This window comes from Tachyglossus aculeatus, chromosome 2 (assembly GCF_015852505.1).
Source record: "Tachyglossus aculeatus isolate mTacAcu1 chromosome 2, mTacAcu1.pri, whole genome shotgun sequence".
Taxonomy (NCBI): Eukaryota; Metazoa; Chordata; class Mammalia; order Monotremata; family Tachyglossidae; genus Tachyglossus; species Tachyglossus aculeatus.
This window is the reverse complement of record NC_052067.1, coordinates 171,299,514-171,319,641: the sequence shown is the minus strand read 5'-3', so window position 1 is coordinate 171,319,641 and position 20,128 is coordinate 171,299,514. Positions and strand designations below refer to the sequence as shown.

At 44.7% G+C, this 20,128-nt stretch overlaps 1 protein-coding gene across 3 annotated transcripts in view; it reads left to right on the top strand.

Moving 5' to 3' along the window:
• EPS8 (epidermal growth factor receptor pathway substrate 8) overlaps positions 1-20,128 on the top strand; it is a 139,833-nt gene that overhangs the window by 83,901 nt on the left and 35,804 nt on the right. For all 3 annotated transcript variants that reach the window (XM_038772033.1, XM_038772054.1, XM_038772043.1), the window contains 5 exons: positions 2,296-2,444; positions 5,797-5,995; positions 8,728-8,765; positions 13,617-13,725; positions 18,484-18,627. In XM_038772033.1, the coding sequence (XP_038627961.1) occupies positions 2,296-2,444; positions 5,797-5,995; positions 8,728-8,765; positions 13,617-13,725; positions 18,484-18,627 (639 nt within the window). The remainder of the gene's footprint in view (positions 1-2,295; positions 2,445-5,796; positions 5,996-8,727; positions 8,766-13,616; positions 13,726-18,483; positions 18,628-20,128) is intronic.

Here is a 20,128-nt window from a genome sequence, read left to right as displayed (position 1 = left end):
AGTGAAGTGACTTTCCCGAAGTCACACAGCCGATAAATGGCGGAGCCGGGATTAGAACTCATTGCGGACAGGAATTGTCTCCCTTTACTGCTGCATCACACTTCCCAAGTGTTTAGTACAGTGCTGTGCATACAGTAAGCACTTAATAGATATGATTGAATGAATGAATGGTAAGCATTTAACAAATACAGTTATTATTCATTCATTCATTCAGTCGTATTTATTGAGCACTTACTGTTTGCAGAACACTGTACTAAGCGCTTGGAAAGTACAAGTTGTTAACAGATAGAGACGATCCCTACCCAACCACGGGCCCACAGTCTAGAAGGGGGAGACAGACAACAACACAAAACAAGTAAATTGACATCAATACCATCAAAATAGATAAATAGCATTAGTATTATTAGTATTATTCTCTGATCCCTTCACAGGTTTCCAGAAAGAAGCTAGTCAGTCAGTCACTCATTTGTATTTCCTAAGCGCTTACTGTGTGCAAAGCACTGAACAGACAGTAGCTAATCTGATACCTTTTAGCAGGGCCACTTCCCTGAGGGCTGTAGAACTTGTTGGGTAACATGAGAAAACAACCAACCCTTACAGCTTATGCCTTCTTTCCCCTTCCTCTCCCTTCTTCCACCTCTTCCCTCTTTTCTCTTCCCTCTTCCCCCTCCCTCCCTCCTCTTCCCCTCTCCCTCCCTCCCCTTCCCCTCTCCCTCCTTCCCCTTCCCCTCTCCCTCCCTCCTCTTCCCCTCTCCCTCCTTCCTCTTTCCCTCTCCCTCCTTCCTCTTCCCCCTCCCTCCTTCCTCTTCCCCCTCCCTCCTTCCTCTTCCCCCTCCCTCCTTCCTCTTCTCCCTCCCTCCTCTTCCCCTCTCCCTCCTTTTCCCCCTCCCTCCTCTTCCCCTCTCCCTCCTTCCTCTTCCCCTCTCCCTCCCTCCTCTTCCCCTCTCCCTCCTTCCTCTTCCCCCTCCCTCCCCTTCCCCCCTCCCTCCTTCCTCTTCCCCCTCTTCCCCTCTCCCTCCTCTTTCCCTCTCCCTCCTTCCTCTTCCCCTCTCCCTCCCTCCTCTTCCCCTCTCCCTCCTTCCTCTTCCCCTCTCCCTCCCCTTCCCCTCTCCCTCCTTCCTCTTCCCCTCTCCCTCCTTCCTCTTCCCCTCTCCCTCCTCTTCCCCTCTCCCTCCTCTTCCCCTCTCCCTCCTCTTCCCCTCTCCCTCCTCTTCCCCTCTCCCTCCTCTTTCCCTCTCCCTCCTTCCTCTTCCCCCTTCCCCTCTCCCTCCTCTTCCCCTCTCCCTCCTCTTTCCCTCTCCCTCCTTCCTCTTCCCCCCTCCCTCCCTCCTCTTCCCCTCTCCCTCCTCTTCCCCTCTCCCTCCTCTTCCCCTCTCCCTCCTCTTTCCCTCTCCCTCCTTCCTCTTCCCCCCTTCCCCTCTCCCTCGTCTTCCCCTCTCCCTCCTTCCTCTTCCCCCCTCCCTCCCTCCTCTTCCCCTCTCCCTCCTCTTCCCCTCTCCCTCCTTCCTCTTCCCCTCTCCCTCCTTCCTCTTCCCCCTCTGCCTCCCCTTCCCCTCTCCCTCCTCTTCCCCTCTCCCTCCTCTTCCCCTCTCCCTCCTCTTCCCCTCTCCCTCCTTCCTCTTCCCCTCTCCCTCCCTCCTCTTCCCCTCTCCCTCCTTTTCCCCCTCCCTCCTCTTCCCCTCTCCCTCCCTCCTCTTCCCCTCTCCCTCCTTCCTCTTCCCCTCCTTCCTCTTCCCCCTCCCTCCCTCCTCTTCCCCTCCCTCCGTCCTCTCCCTCCCTCCCACCTTTCCCTCTCTTCCTCCCCTTCCTCTTCCTTCTTCCTCTTCTCCTTCTTCTGTCCCCTCCTCCCTCTCCCCATCTCCTCCCCTTTTTAATGGTTTTTATTCATTCAGTCAGTCAGTCATATTTATTGAGCTCTTACTGTGTGCAGAGCACTGGACTAAGCGCTTGGGAAGTCCAAGTTGGCAACATAGAGTGACGGTCCCTACCCAACAGTGGGCTCACGGTCTACAAATCGCCAACATACCAGCCACTTGTCAGCTGTGTGACTTTGGGCCAGTCACTTCGCTTCCCTGGGCCTCAGTTCCCTCATCTGGACAATGGGGATGAAGAAGACTGGGAGCCTACAACCTGATGACCTTGTAGCCTCCTCAGCGCTTAGAACAGTGCTTGGCACATAGTAAGCTCTTAACAAACGCCAGTATGGGGATGAGGATGCTGCTGATTCATTCATTCCATTCATTCCGTCGTATTTATTGAGCGCTTACTGATGATCGATTGATTCCCGTCTCTTAGGTAGTCCAAGCAACCGGGGGTCCCGACTTGGCCAAAAGCGTCCTGAGCCCCCTCCTGACCCGGGACACGGTGGACCTTTTACAGAGCGCGGTCCGAGCCGAAGAACAGCAGCTCTGGCTGTCGCTGGGAGACGCGTGGATCAGAACCAGGTATTGGCCGGCTCCCCCCCAGCCTGCGAAATTCACTCATTCAGTCGGTCCTATTTACTGAGCGCTTATGGCGTGCAGCGGACCGTACTAAGCGCTCGGGAGAGCCCAGTAGAACAGATGCAGTCCCTTCCCACAACGGATTTACCGTCTGGAGTGGGAGATAGACATTAATCATTTCATTCACTCATTCATTCATTCATTCATTCAGTCGTATTTATTGAGCGCTTACTGTGTGCAGAGCACTGTGCTAAGCGCTGGGGAATCCAAGTCGGTAACATCTAGAGACGGTCCCTACCCAACAGCGGGCTCACAGTCTAGATAGGGGAGACGGACAACAAAACAGAACGGGTAGACGGGTGTCAATACCATCAGAATAAATAGAATTATAGTTATAGTCATTCAGTCGTATGTATTGAGCACTTACGGTGTGCAGAGCACTGTACTAAGCGATTGGGAAGGACAAGTCGGCAACATATAGAGACGGTCCCGACCCAACAGCGGCTCACAGGCTAGAAGGGGGAGACAGACAACAAAACAGAACGGGTAGACGGGTGTCAATACCATCAGAATAAATAGAATTATAGTTATAGTCATTCAGTCGTATGTATTGAGCGCTTACGGTGTGCAGAGCACTGTACTAAGCGATTGGGAAGGACAAGTCGGCAACATATAGAGACGGTCCCTACCCAACAGCGGGCTCACAGTCTAGAAGGGGGAGACAGACAACAAAACAGAACAGACAGGTGTCAATACCATCAGAATAAATAGAATTATAGTTATAGTCATTCAGTCGTATGTATTGAGCGCTTACTGTGTTCAGAGCACTGGACTAAGCGCTTGGGAAGTCCAAGTCGGCCACATCTAGAGACGGTCCCTACCCAACGATGGGCTCACGGCCTAGAAGGGGGAGACGGACGACAAAACGAAGCACGTGGACGGGTGTCAAGTCGTCAGAACAAATAGAAATAAAGCTAAATAATAATAATAATAATAATAATAATGGCATTTATTAAGCGCTTACTATGTGCAAAGCACTGTTCTAAGTGCTGGGGAGGTTACAAGGTGATCAGGTTGTCCCGCGGCGGGCTCACAGTCTCAGTCCCCATTTTCCAGATGAGGGAACTGAGGCCCAAAGAAGTGAAGTGACTTGTCCAAAGTCACACAGCTGACAGTTGGCGGAGCCGGGATTTGAACCCGTGACTCTGACTCCAAAGCCCGGGCTCTTTCCACTGAGTCACACTGCTTCTCCATGGATGGAAATAATAATAATAATAATGATGGCATTTATTAAGCGCTTACTATATGCAAAGCATTCATTCATTCATTCAGTTGTATTTATTGAGTTCTTACTGTGTGCAGAGCACTGTACTAAGCGCTTGGGAAGTCCAAGTTGGCAACATCTAGAGACGGTCCCTACCCAACAGCGGGCTCACAGTCTAGAAGGGGGAGACAGACAAAAAAAAACAAAACATATTAACAAAATAAAATAAATAGAATAAATATGTACAAATAAAATAGAGTAATAAATATGTACAAATAAAATAGAGTAATAAATATGTACAAACATATATACAGTTCTGTACAAATAAAATAAATAGAGTAATAAATACGTACAAACATATATACAGTTCTAAGCCCTGGGGTAGATACAAGGTAATCAAGTTGTCCCATGGGGAGCTCACAGACTTAATCCCCATTTTCCAGATGAGGAAACTGAGGCCCCGAGAATAATAATAATAATAATAATAATGGCATTTATTAAGCGCTTACTATGTGCAAAGCACTGTTCTAAGTGCTGGGGAGGTTTCAAGGTGATCAGGCTGTCCCTCGAAGGGCTCCCAGTCTTCATCCCCGTTTTACAGATGAGGGAACTGAGGCCCAGAGAAGTGAAGTGACTTGCCCAAAGTCACACAGCTGACAAGTGGCAGAGCTGGAATTTGAACCCATGACCTCTGACTCCCAAGCCCGGGCTCTTCCCACTGAGCCACGCTACCTCTCTCCCCCCGACCTCCCTGCCCAACAGCACTTAGGTATATATGGCCTGTACTCCCCAAGTGCTTAGTACAGTGCTCTGCACACAGTAAGCGCTCAATAAATACAATTGAATGAATGAATGAATGGATAATAGAAATAGCGTAGCTTCTCGCCCTCCTGCCTCGCCTTGTTGCGGACGAGTAACGTGTCTGTTTATCGCTGTAGCGTACTCTTCCTTTAGGTATATATGTACTGTACTTCCCAAGCGCTTAGTACAGTGCTCTGCACACAGTAAGCGCTCAATAAATGCAATTGAATGAATAATAGAAATATTATCCATGTCATATAAAATATAATTATTAAATTATATAATATATAAATATATAAAGATATATATGCATGCATACACATACACACATGCACATATAATATATATAAATATATGCATATATACGTCCTCTCCCCCTCGTCCCCCTCTCCATCCCCCCATCTTACCTCCTTCCCTTCCCCACAGCACCTGTATATATGTATATATGGTTGTATATATTTATTACTCTATTTATTTATTTATTTTTTTACCTGTACATATCTATCCTATTTATTTTATTTTGTTGGTATGTTTGGTTTTGTTCTCTGTCTCCCCCTTTTAGACTGTGAGCCCACTGTTGGGTAGGGACTGTCTCTGTGTGTTGCCAATTTGTACTTCCCAAGCGCTTAGTACAGTGCTCTGCACATAGTAAGCGCTCAATAAATACGATTGATGATGATGATGATGATGCATGTATGTACGTATGCATATATATATACACATTTGTACTTCCCAAGCGCTTAGTACAGTGCGCTGCACACAGTAAGCGCTCAATAAATACGATTGATGATGATGATGATGCATATACTATGCATATATACATATGCATTTATACATATGCATTTATATATGCATGCATATATGTGCATATGCATATATATACATACACATATGCATATATATACACATGTGTATGTGAATATGCATATGCACATATGCATATATACACATGCATTTATATGCATTTATATATGTATGCATATATGTGCATATGCATGTATATATATATGCACATGTAAATGTATATGCCTGTAAAATATATATTAAATTATTTTAATTATTAAATTATACTAATTTAGATGTTCATTATTCATTCATTCATTCATTCATTCATTCATTCAACTAGCATAGCTTCTCGCCCTCCCTCCTCGCCTCGTTGCGGATGGGTAACGCGTCTGTTTATGGCTGTAGCATACTCTTCCGAGCGCTCAGTACAGCGCTGCGCACGCGTTGAGCGCTCAGTGCGCGCGATGGAGTGACGGTGTGGTTTTCTCCGGCTTCCCCCCGCAGAGCCGAGTGGCCCAGAGATCAGTTCATCCCGCCGTACGTCCCGCGGTTCCGGAATGGCTGGGAGCCGCCCCTCCTCAGCTCCCAGGGCGTCACCCCGGGCGCCGCACAGGGCGAGCAAAACCTCTACCAGCTGGCCGAATCCGTGGCGGGCATGGCGGACCATCGACGGGAACAGGAACACAGCAGGCCGTCTGCCGAGGTAGCGTCTCAGCGCATTCATTCATTCAATCGGATTTACTGAGCACTTACTATGTGCAGAACAATGGACTATTCCTTCCTTCCTTCCTTCCTTCCTTCATTCATTCATTCGGATATATTGAGCACTTACCATGTGCAGAGCACTGGACTATTCATTCATTCATTCCTTCAGTGGGATTTATTGAGCGCTTACTGTGTGCAGAGCACTGGACTATTCATTCATTCATTCCTTCAATCGGATTTACTGAGCGCTTACTGTGTGCAGAGCACTGGACTATTCACTCATTCATTCACTCAATCAGATTTATTGAGTGCTTACTGTGTGCAGAGCACTGGACTGTTCATTCATTCATTCATTCAATTGGATTTATTGAGCGCTTACCGTGTGCAGAGCACTGGACTATTCATTCATGCATTCATTCCATCAATAGGATTTATTGAGCCCTTACTGTGTGCAGAGCACTGGACTATTCATTCATTCATTCAATTGGATTTATTGAGCACTTACTGTGTGCAGAGCAATGGACTATTCCTTCCTTCATTCATTCAGTCGGATATATTGAGCACTTACCGTGTGCAGAGCACTGGACTATTCATTCATGCATTCATTCCATCAATAGGATTTATTGAGCACTTACTGTGTGCAGAGCACTGGACTATTCATTCATTCGTTCAATCGGATTTATTGAGCTCACTGTGTGCAGAGCACTGGACTATTAATTCATTAATTCAATCGGATTTATTGAGCGCTTACTGTGTGCAGAGCACTGGACTATTCATTCATTCAGTCAGATTTATAGAGTGCTTACTGTGTGCAGAGCACTGGACTATTCATTCATTCAGTCGGATTTATTGAGCGCTTACTGTGTGCAGAGCACTGGACTATTCATTTATTCATTGATGCAATCCGATTTATTGAGCGCTTACTGTGTGCAGAGCACTGGACTATTCATTCATTCAATCAATCGGATTTATTGAGCGCTTACTGTGTGCAGAGCACTGGACTATTCATTCATTCAATCAATCGAATTTATTGAGCGCTTACTGTGTGCAGAGCACTGGACTATTCATTCATTCAATCAATCGGATTTATTGAGCGCTTACTGTGTGCAGAGCACTGGACTATTCATTCATTCATTCAATCAATCGGATTTATTGAGCGCTTAATGTGTGCAGAGCACTGGGCTATTCATTCAGTTGGATTTACTGAGCACTTACTGTGTGCAGAGCACAGGACTATTCATTCATTCATTCATTCATTCAGTCGGATTTATTGAGCGCTTACTGTGTGCAGAGCACTGGACTATTCATTCATTCATTCATTCAATCAGATTTATTGAGCACTTACTGTGTGCAGAGCACTGGACTATTCATTCATTCAGAGCACTGGACTATTCATTCATTCATTCCTTCAATCAGATTTATTGAGCGCTTACTGTGTGCAGAGCACTGAACTATTCATTCCTATATTCATTCAGTCGGATTTATTGAGCGCTTACTGTGTGCAGAGCACTGCACTAAGCGCTTGGGAAGTACAAATGGGCAACAGATAGAGATGTATTCAGTCCTATCTCTTAGTAATAATAATGATGGCATTTATTAAGTGCTTACTATGTGCAAAGCACCGTTTTAAGCGCTGGGGAGGTCACAAGGTGATCAGGTTGTCCCACGGGGGGCTCACAGTCTTCATCCCCATTTTACAGATGAGGTCACCGAGGCACAGAGATGTTAGGTGACTTGCCCAAAGTCACACAGCTGACAGTTGGCGGAGCCGGGATTAGATGAAGGAACTGAAGTAAAGTGACCTGTCCAAGGTCACCCAGCTGACAAGTGGCGGAGCCGGGATTAGAACCCAGGACCTCTGACTCCCAAGCCCGGGCTTTTTCCGCTGAGCCACGCTACTTCTCTGCCAGGCACTTAGAGAAGCAGCATGGATTAGTGGAAAGAGCCAGGGCTTGGGAGTCAGAGGTCATGGGTTCAAATCCCGGCTCCGCCAATTGTCAGCTGGGTGACTTCGGGCAAGTCACTTCACTTCTCTGGGCCTCAGTTCCCTCATCTGGAAAATGGGGATGAAGACTGGGAGCCCCCCGTGGGACAACCTGATCACCTTGTATCCCCCCCAGCGCTTAGAACAGTGCTTGGCACATAGTAAGCACTTAACAAATACCATCATCATCATTATTATTATTATTAAGTCGGCAACAAGTCGGCTCTAACCACGGTTTCGCCGCTTGTCTGCTCGGTGACTTTGGGCAAGTCACTTCACTTCTCTGGGCCTCAGTTCCCTCATCTGTCAAATGGGGATGAAAACTGTGAGCCCCCACGTGGGACAACCTCATCACCTTGTAACCTCCCTAACGCTTAGAACAGTGCTTGGCACATAGTAAGCGCTTAACAAATACCATCATCATCATTATTATCATTATTAAAGTCGGCAACAAGTCGGCGCTAACCGCGGTTTCGCCGCTTGTCTGCTGGGTGACTTCGGGCAAGTCGCTTCACTTCTCTGGGCCTCAGTTCCCTCATCTGGAAAATGGGGATGAAAACTGTGAGCCCCACGTGGGACAACCTCATCACCTTAAGAGCACTTAGAACAGTGTGGTGCACATAGTAGGTGCTTAATAAATGCCATTATTATTATTATTATTTTATTATTAAACGGTATTATTATTTTATTATTATTATTATTATTATTATTATTATTATTATTTTTCTCTGCCTTCTGTCTTGCAGCAGGCCAACGGGCCGGACTTCCCGCCGCCATCCGACAGGTACGTGTCCCACCAACGTTCAAACACAGCCTCGTCCCCGTCGGGGGCCCGGGGGCCCCTCCGCTGACCGCCCGCTCGGTCGTATTTAGACCGTGAGCCCACTGTCGGGTAGGGACCGTCTCTATAAGTTGCCAACTTGGACTTCCCAAGCGCTTAGTACAGTGCTCTGCACACAGTAAGCGCTCAATAAATACGATTGATGATGATGATGATTTATTGAGCGCTTACTGTGTGCCGAGCACCGGGACTAAGCGCTCTAGAGCTCGTCGGGGGCGGGGAACGCGTCTGTGTCCGTCGACCGTAACCGCCTCTTGTCCGCCGTGTGACCTTGGGTAAGCCGCTTCACTTCTCTGGGCCTCAGTTTCCGCCTCTGTAAAATGGGGGTGAAGACCGCGGGCCCCACGGGGGACAACCTGATCACCTTGTATCTCCCCCAGCGCTTAGAACAGTGCTTGGCACATAGTAAGCGCTTAACAAAAACCATCATCATTATTATCATTACTACTGTTCAAAACAGCGCTTGACACATAGTAAGCACTTAAAAAATATCATCGTTATTATAATTATTACTACTGTTCCAAACAGTGCTTGGCACATAGTAAGCGCTTAGCATACACCATCATTATTATAATAATTACTACTGTTCAAAACAGTGCTTGGCACATAGTAAGCGCTTAACAAATATCGTTATTATAATTATTACTACTGTTCAAAACAGTGCTTGGCATATAGTAAGCGCTTATCAAATACTGTCATTATAATTCAAAACTGTGCTTGGCACATAGTAAGCGCTTAACAAATATCATCGTAATTATAATTATTACTGCTGTTCAGAACAATGCTTGGCACATAGTAAGCGCTTAACAAATACCATCATTATTATTATTATTCAAAACTGTGCTTGGCACATAGTAAGCACTTAACAAATACCATCATTATTATAATCATTACTACTGTTCAAAACAGTGCTTGGCACATAGTAAGCGCTTAACAAATACCATCATTATTATTATTATTCAAAACTGTGCTTGGCACATAGTAAGCGCTTAACAAGAACCATCATTATTATAATTATTATTACTACTGTTCAAAACAGTGCTTGGCACATAGTAAGCGCTTAACAAATACCATTATTATTATTCAAAACTGTGCTTGGCACATAGTAAGCGCTTAACAAGAACCATCGTTATTATAATTATTATTACTACTGTTCGAAACAGTGCTTGGCACATAGTAAGCGCTTAACAAATACCATCATTATTATGATTATTCAAAACTGTGCTTGGCACATAGTAAGCGCTTAACAAATGCCATCGTTATTATAATTATTACGACTGTTCAAAACAGTGCTTGGCACGTTGTAAGCGCTTAACAAATACCATCATTATAATTCAAAACTGTGCTTGGCACATAGTAAGCACATAACAAATACCATCATTATTATAATCATTACTACTGTTCAAAACAGTGCTTGGCACATAGTAAGCGCTTAACAAATACCATCATTATTATGATTATTCAAAACTGTGCTTGGCACATAGTAAGCACTTAACAAATACCATCATTATTATAATTATTACGACTTCAAAACAGTGCTTGGCACATAGTAAGCACTTAAATACCATCATTATTATTATTATTCAAAACTGTGCTTGGCACATAGTAAGCGCTTAACAAATGCCATCGTTATTATAATTATTACGACTGTTCAAAACAGTGCTTGGCACATAGTAAGCGCTTAACAAATGCCATCATTATTATTATTATTCAAAACTGTGCTTGGCACATAGTAAGCGCTTAACAAATGCCATCGTTATTATAATTATTACGACTGTTCAAAACAGTGCTTGGCACATAGTAAGCACTTAACAAATACCATCATTATAATTCAAAACTGTGCTTGGCACATAGTAAGCGCTTAACAAATATCGTTATTATAATTATTACTACTGTTCAGACCAGTGCTTGGCACATAGTAAGCACTTAACAAGAACCATCATTATTATTATTATTCAAAACTGTGCTTGGCACAGAGTAAGCACTTAACAAATATCATCGTTATTATAATTATTACTACTGTTCAAAACAGTGCTTGGCACATAGTAAGCGCTTAACAAATACCGTCATTATTATTCAAAGCTGTGCTTGGCATATAGTAAGCGCTTAACAAATATCATCGTTATTATAATTATTACTACTGTTCAGAACAGTGCTTGGCACATAGTAAGCGCTTAACAAATGCTATCATTATTATAATATTCAGAACAGTGCTTGGCACATAGTAAGCGCTTAACAAATACTATCATTATTATAATTATTCAGAACAGTGCTTGGCACATAGTAAGTGCTTAACAAATACCATCATAATTATTATTCATTCAATCGTACTTATTGAGCGCTCACTGTGTGCAGAGCACTGTACTACGCACTTGAACTGTTCTGTTCAATATGTACATGTATTGTTCTGCTGTTCTCTCCCAAATAAGCACTTGAAGTGTTCAATATGTACATGTTGTCCTCTCCCAAGCGCTTAGTACAGAGCTCTGCACGCAGTAAGCGAGACTGTGAGCCTGCTTCTAGACCGTTCTAATCCCGGCTCCGCCACTCGTCAGCTGGGTGACTTTGGGCAAGTCACTTCCCTTCTCTGGGCCTCAGTTCCCTCATCTGTAAAATGGGGATGAACTTTGTGAGCCCCATGTGCGACAACCAGATCACCTCGTATCCTCCCCAGTGCTTAGAACAGTGCTTTGCACATAGTAAGCGCTTAATAAATGCCATGATTATTATTATTATTATTATTATGGGTTCTAATCCCGGCTCCACCACTCGTCAGCTGGGTGACTTTGGGCAAGTCACTTAACTTCTCTGGGCCTCAGTTACCACATCTGTCAAATGGGGATGAAGACTGTGAGCCCCCCGCGGGACAACCTGATCACCTTGTAACCTCCCCAGCGCTTAGAACAGTGCTTGGCACATAGTAAGTGCTTAATAAATGCTATTATTATTATTATTATTATTATTATTATTATTATTATTATTATGCGTTCTAATCTCAGCTCCGCCACTCGTCAGCTGGGTGACTTTGGGCAAGCCACGTCACTTCTCCGTTCCCTCATCTGTAAAATGGGGATGAAGATTGTGAGCCCCGTGTGGGACAACCTGATAATAATAATGATGGCATTTATTAAGCGCTTACTATGTGCAAAGCACTGTTCTAAGCATTGGGGAGGTTCCAGGGTGATCAGGTAGTCCCACAGGGGGCTCACAGTCTTACTCCCCATTTTACAGATGAGAGAACTGAGGCACAGAGAAGTTAAGTGACTTGCCCAAAGTCACACAGCTGACAACTGGCGGAGCCGGGATTTGAACCCATAACCTCTGACTCCAAAGCCCGGGCTCTTTCCACTGAGCCATGCTGCTTCTGATCACCTCGTATCCTGCCCAGCGCTTAGAACAGTGCTTGGCATGTAGTAAGTGCTTAATAAATGCCATTATTATTATTATTATTATTATTATTATTATTATTATTATGGATTCTAATCCCGGCTCCGCCGCTCATCAGCTGGGTGACTTTGGGCAAGTCACTTCACTTCTCTGGGCCTCAGTTACCACATCTGTCAAATGGGGATGAAGACTGTGAGCCCCCCGTGGGACAACCTGATCACCTTGTATCCCCCCCCCAGCGCTTAGAACAGTGCTTTGCACATAGTAAGTGCTTAACAAATGCCATTATTATTATTATTATTATTATTATTATTATGGGTTCTAATCCCGGCTCCGCCACCCATCAGCTGGGTGACTTTGGGCAAGCCACTTCACTTCTCCGTTCCCTCATCTGTAAAATGGGGATGAAGATTGTGAGCCCCGTGTGGGACAACCTGATCACTTCGTATCCTCCCCAGCGCTTAGAACAGTGCTTTGCACATAGTAAGCGCTTAACAAATGCCATTATTATTATTATTATTATTATTATTATTATTATTATTTATTATTATTATGGGGTGTAATCCCGGCTCCGCCACTCGTCAGTTGGGTGACTTTGGGCAAGCCGCTTCACTTCTCCGTTCCCTCATCTGTAAAATGGGGATGAAGATTGTGAGCCCCCCGCGGGACAACCTGATCACCTTGTATCCTCCCCAGCGCTTAGAACAGTGCTTGGCCCGTAGTAAGCGCTTAATAAATCATCATCATCATCATCAATCGTACTTATTGAGCGCTTACTATGTGCAGAGCACCGTACTAAGCGCTTGGGAAGTACAAAACATCTAGAGACAGTCCCTACCCAACAGTGGGCTCACAATCAGTCAATCAATCAATCGTATTTATTGAGCGCTTACTATGTGCAGAGCACCGTACTAAGCGCTTGGGAAGTACAAATTGGCAACATCTAGAGACAGTCCCTACCCAACAGTGGGCTCACAGTCTAAAAGGGGGAGACAGAGAACAAAACCAAACATACTAACAAAATAAAATAAATAGAATAGATATGTACAGGTAAAATAAATAAATAAATAAGTAGGGTAATAAATTTGTACAAACATATCCATATATCCAGGTGCTGTGGGGAAGGGAAGGAGGTAAGATGGGGGGGATGGAGAGGGGGACGAGGGGGAGAGGAAGGAGGGGGCTGAGTGTGGGAAGGCCTCCTGGAGGAGGTGAGCTCTCAGTAGGGCCTTGAAGGGAGGAAGAGAGCTAGCTTGGCAGAGGGGCAGAGGGAGCAGGGCATTCCAGGCCAGGGGGAGGACGTGGGCCGGGGATCGATGGCGGGCCAGGCGAGAACGAAGTACGGGGAGGGGAACGAGGTACGGTGAGGCCATCATTTGGACGAGCGCGGTGGCTGTCTCCTCTCAGGGGCTCCGAGGGCGGCCTCGCCCAGCAGAAGAAGCTGGCCAAATCCAAGTACGACTTCGTGGCGCGCAACAGCAGCGAGCTTTCCGTCATGAAGGACGACATCCTGGAGGTGACCCCACATTGAGCCCCCTTTTTCCTCTCCTCCTCCCCATCCTCCCCCCGCCCTCCCTCCTTCCCCTCCCCACAGCCCCTGTATAGATGTTTGGACAGATTTATTACTCTATTTTATTTGTCCATATTTGCTATTCTATTTATTTTCTTAATGATGTGCATCCAGCTTTACTTCTATTTATTCTGACGACATGACACCCGTCCACATGTTTTGGTTTGTCATCCATCTCCCCCTTCTAAGACCGTGAGCCCGTTGTTGGGTATTGTCCATATTTAGTATTTATTTTATTAATGATGTGCATCTAGTTTACTTCTATTTATTCTGACATGACACCCGTCCACATGTTTTGCTTTGTCGTCCGTCTCCCCCTTCTAGACCATGAGCCCATGGTTGGGTATTGTCCATATTTACTATTCTATTTATTTTCTTAATAATGTACATCTAACTTTACTTCTATTTATTCTGACAACTTGACACCCGTCCACATGTTTTGTTTTGCCGTCCATCTCCCCCTTCTAGACTGTGAGCCCGTTGTTGGGTATTGTCCATATTTAGTATTTATTTTATTAATGATGTGCATCTAGTTTACTTCTATTTATTCTGACATGACACCCGTCCACATGTTTTGTTTTGTCATCCGTCTCCCCCTTCTAGACCATGAGCCCGTGGTTGGGTATTGTCCATATTTCCTATCCTATTTATTTTCTTAATATTGTGCATCTAACTTTATTTCTATTTATTCTGACAACTTGACACCCGTCCACATGTTTTGTCTTCCGTCTCCCCCTTCTAGATCATGAGCCTGTTGTTGGGTATTGTCCATATTTAGTATTTATTTTGTTAATGATGTGCATCTAGCTTTACTTCTATTTATTCTGACGACTTGACACCCATCCACATGTTTTGTTTTGCCGTCCGTCTCCCCCTTCTAGACCGTGAGCCCGTTGTTGGGTATTGTCCATATTTACTATTTATTTTGTTAATGATGTGCATCTTGTTTACTTCTATTTATTCTGACGACTTGACACCCGTCCACATGTTTGGTTTTGTCGTCCGTCTCCCCCTTCTAGACCGTGAGCCCGTTGTTGGGTATTGTCCATATTTAGTATTTATTTTGTTAATGATGTGCATCTAGTTTACTTCTGTTTATTCTGACGACTTGACACCCGTCCACATGTTTTGTTTTGCCGTCCGTCTCCCCCTTCTAGACCGTGAGCCCGTTGTTGGGTATTGTCCATATTTCCTATCCTATTTATTTTCTTAATAATGTGCATCTAGCTTTACTTCTATTTATTCTGATGACTTGACACCCGTCCACATGTTTTGTTTTGTCATCCGTCTCCCCCTTCTAGACCATGAGCCCGTTGTTGGGTATTGTCCTCATTTAGTATCCTATTTATTTTCTTAATAATGTGCGTCTAACTTTACTTCTATTTATTCTGATGACTTGACACCCGTTCACATGTTGTGTCGTCTATCTCCCCCTTCTAGACCATGAGCCTGTTGTTGGGTATTGTCCATATTTAGTATTTATTTTGTTAATGATGTGCATCTAGCTTTACTTCTATTTATTCTGACGACTTGACACCCATCCACATGTTTTGTTTTGCCGTCCGTCTCCCCCTTCTAGACCGTGAGCCCGTTGTTGGGTATTGTCCATATTTACTATTTATTTTGTTAATGATGTGCATCTTGTTTACTTCTATTTATTCTGACGACTTGACACCCGTCCACATGTTTGGTTTTGTCGTCCGTCTCCCCCTTCTAGACCATGAGCCCGTGGTTGGGTATTGTCCATATTTAGTATTTATTTTATTAAAGATGTGCATCTAGTTTACTTCTATTTATTCTGACGACTTGACACCCGTCCACATGTTTTGTTTTGCCGTCCGTCTCCCCCTTCTAGATCGTGAGCCCGTCGTTGGGTATTGTCCATATTTCCTATCCTATTTATTTTCTTAATGATGTGCATCTAGCTTTACTTCTGTTTATTCTGACGACTTGACACCCGTCCACATGTTTTGTTTTGTCGTCCGTCTCCCACTTCTAGACCGTGAGCCCGCGGTTGGGTATTATCCATATTTCCTGTCCTATTTATTTTCTTAATAATGCGCATCTAGCTTTACTTCTATTTATTCTGACGACTTGACACCCGTCCACATGTTTTGTTTTGTCGTCTGTCTCCCCCTTCTAGGCCGTGAGCCCGTTGTTGGGTATTGTCCATATTTCCTACCCTATTTATTTTCTTAATAATGTGCATCTAACTTTACTTCTGTTTATTCTGACAACTTGACACCCGTCCACATGTTTTGTTTTGTCGTCCGTCCATATTGTCCATATAATCGTCCATATTATTAATTTATTGTTTATTATTTATTTATTATTTATTAACATTTATTTATTCAATAAATAAAATTATATTTAAAATTAATTAAATAAAAATAAATTAAATTAAATTATATCAATTAAATTAAATTTAAAATTTAATTAAAAATTTAATTAAATTTATTCAATATTTATTTAATATTATTTATTATTAATTTATTATTTAATATTGTTGTCCATATTATTGTCCATATTGTCCATATTTATTATTCTATTTATTTTCTTAATAATGTGCATCCAGCTTTACTTCTATTTATTCTGACGACTTGACACCCGTCCACATGTTTTGTTTTGCCGTCCGTCTCCCCCTTCCAGACCGTGAGCCCGTTGTTGGGTAGGGACCGTCGCTATATTGTACTTCCCAAGCGCTTAGTCCAGTGCTCTGCACACAGGAGGCGCTCAATAAATTCATTCATTCATTCAACCGTATTTATTGAGTGCTTACTGTGTGCTGAGCACTGTACTAAGCGCTTGGGAAGTACAAGTCGGCAACACATAGAGACGGTCCCTACCCAACAGCGGGTTCACAGTCTAGAATATGATTGAATGAATGAATGAATGAATGATTGAGGGGCTTGGCCGGACCCCGGGACTGGGCTGGATGCCGACCGGGGCTCTGCGTTTATTTATTTCACTTGTACATATCTATTCTATTTATTTTATTTTGTTAATATGTTTTGTTTTGTTCTCTGTCTCCCCCTTCTAGACTGTGAGCCCGCTGTTGGGTAGGGACCGTCTCTATGTGTTGCCAACTTGGACTTCCCAAGCGCTTAGTACAGTGCTCTGCACACAGTAAGCGCTCAATAAATACGATTGATTGATTGATTGCGTTCACCCCTTGTCGGCTTGGGGAAGCGACCTGACTAAGAGAAGCAGCGTGGCTCAGTGGAAAGAGCCCGGGCTTGGGAGTCACAGGTCCTGGGTTCGAATTCCGGCTCCGCCACTTGTCAGCGGGGTGACTTTGGGCAAGTCGGTCCACTCTGTATCCTCCCCAGTGCTTAGAACAGTGCTTGGCACATAGACGTCATGGGTTCAAATCCCGGCTCGGCCAGTTGTCAGCTGTGCGACTTTGGGCAAGTCACTTCACTCCTCCGGGCCTCAGTTCCCTCATCTGGAAAATGGGGATGAAGACTGTGAGCCCCATGGGGGGCAACCTGATCACCTCGCATCCTCCCCAGCGCTTAGAACAGTGCTTTGCACATAGTAAGCGCTTAACAAATGCCATCATCATTATTATTATTACGCCAGCGCTTAGAACAGTGCTCGGCACATAGTAAGCGCTTAACAAATACCATCATCATTATTATTATTACGCCAGCGCTTAGAACAGTGCTCGGCACATAGTAAGCGCTTAACAAATGCCATCATCATTATTATTATTACGCCAGTGCTTAGAACAGTGCTCAGCACATAGTAAGCGCTTAACAAATACCATCATCATTATTTTTATTACGCCAGCGCTTAGAACAGTGCTTGGCACATGGTAAGCGCTTAGCAAATACCATCATCATCATCATTATTATTATTATCACCACCCCAGTCCTTAGAGCAGTGCTCGGCACATAGTAAGCGCTTAACAAATACCATCATCATTATTATTATTACGCCAGCGCTTATAACAGTGCTCGGCATATAGTAAACCCTTAACAAATACCCTCATCATTATTATTATTATTAGAACAGTGCTCGGCACATAGTAATAATAATAATAATAATAATAATAATGGCATTTATTAAGTGCTTACTATGTGCAAAGCACTGTTCTAAGCGCTGGGGAGGTTACAAGGTGATGAGGTTGTCCCACATGGGGCTCACAGTCTTCATCCCCATTTTCCAGGTGAGGTAACTGAGGCCCAGAGAAGTGAAGTGACATGCCCAAAGTCACCCAGCTGACAACTGGTGGAGCCGGGATTTGAACCCATGACCACTGACTCCAAAGCCCGGGCTCTTTCCACTGATCCACGAGACCATGAGCCCCACGGGGGACAACCTGATCACCTTGTATGTCCCCCAGCTCTTAGAACAGTGCTTGGCACATAGTAAACGCTTAACAAATACCATCATCATCATTATTATTACGCCAGCGCTTAGAACAGTGCTCGGCACATAGTAAGCGCTTAACAAATGCCATCATCATTATTATTATTAGAGCAGTGCTTGGCACATAGTAAGCGCCTAACAAATACCATCATCATCATTATTATTATCATTATTACCACCCCAGTGCTCGGCACATAGTAACCGCTCAACAAATACCATCATCATTATTATTATCATTATTATTACCACCCTAGCGCTTACAACAGTGCTCGGCACATAGTAAGCGCTCAACAAATACCATCCTGATTACCGTTGTGACGGTTTTTGCAGGTCCTGGATGACCGGAAGCAGTGGTGGAAGGTCCGTGGCGCCGGCGGCGACTGTGGCTTTGTCCCCAACAACATCCTGGACCCCGTGTGGCCCCAGGAGCCCGGCCTGCCCCGCTCCGACCCGCCCTACACTCACACCATCCAGGTAGTAGACGCTCGCGCCACCCCTCCGACCGCCGGGCACGCCGGGGGGAGCGGGGACGGGGGCGGGAGGGGGGTCCGTTAATCCACTCGCTCGTTCATTCAAACGTATTTCTCCTTTCCATCGTATTTATTGAGCGCTGACTGTGTGCGGAGCACTGCACTGAGCGCTTGGGAAGCCCGAGTCGGCAACATCTGGAGACCGTCATTCATTCAATCGTATTTATTGAGCTCTTACTGTGTGCGGAACACTGGACTAAGCGCTTGGGAAGTCCAAGTCGGCAACATCTAGAGACGGTCATTCATTCATTCAATCATATTTATTGAGTGCTTACTGTGTGCAGAGCACTGTACTAAGCGCTTGGGCAATCCAAGTCAGCAACATCTAGAGACGATCATTCATTCAATTGTATTTATTGAGCGCTTACTGTGTGCAGAGCACTGGACTAAGCGCGTGGAAAGTCCAAGTCGGAAACATCTAGAGACGGTCATTCATTCATTCATTCGGGCGTATTTATTGAGCGCCAACTGTGTGCAGAGAACTGCACTAAGCGCTTGGGAAGTACCAAGTCGGCAACGTCTAGAGACAGTCATTCATTCATTCATTCAATCGTATTTATTGAGTGCTTACTGTGTGCAGAGCACTGCACTAAGCGCTTGGGAAGTCCAAGTCGGCAGCATCTAGAGACGATCATTCATTCATTCATTCATTCATTCAGTCATATTTATTGAGCGCTTACTGTGTGCAGAGCACTGCACTGAGCGCTTGGGAAGTCCAAGTCGGCAACATCTAGAGACGGTCATTCATTCATTCATTCAATCGTGTTTATTGAGCGCTTACTGTGTGCGGAGCACTGGACTGAGTGCTTGGGAAGTCCAAGTTGGCAACATCTAGAGACGGTCATTCATTCATTCATTCAATTGTATTTATTGAGCACTTACAATGTGCGGAGCACTGCACTAAGCACTGATTATTATTATTATTAAGTGACTTGCCCAAGGTCACACAGCGGACATAGTAATAATAATAATGATGGTATTTGTTAAGCGCTTACTATATGCCAAGCACTGTTCTAAGCGCTGGGGGGGGATACAAGGTGATGAGGTTGTCCCACGGGGGGCTCCCAGTCTTCATCCCCATTTGACAGATGAGGTCACTGAGGCTCAGAGAAGTTAGGTGACTTGCCCAAGGTCACACAGCAGCCGTGGCGGAGGCGGGATTAGAACCCACGACCTCTGACTCCCAAGCCTGGGCTCTTTCCACTGAGCCACACTGGATATTCATTCATTCAATCGTATTTATTGAGCGCTTACTGTGTGCAGAGCACTGGACTAAGCGCTTGGGAAGTACAAGTTGGCAACATATAGAAACGGTCCCTATTCATTCATTCATTCAATCGTATTTATTGAGCGCTTAGTCCAGTGCTCTGCACACAGTAAGCGCTCAATAAATACGATTGATGATGATGATGAGCGCTTGCTGTGTGCCGAGCACTGGACTAAGC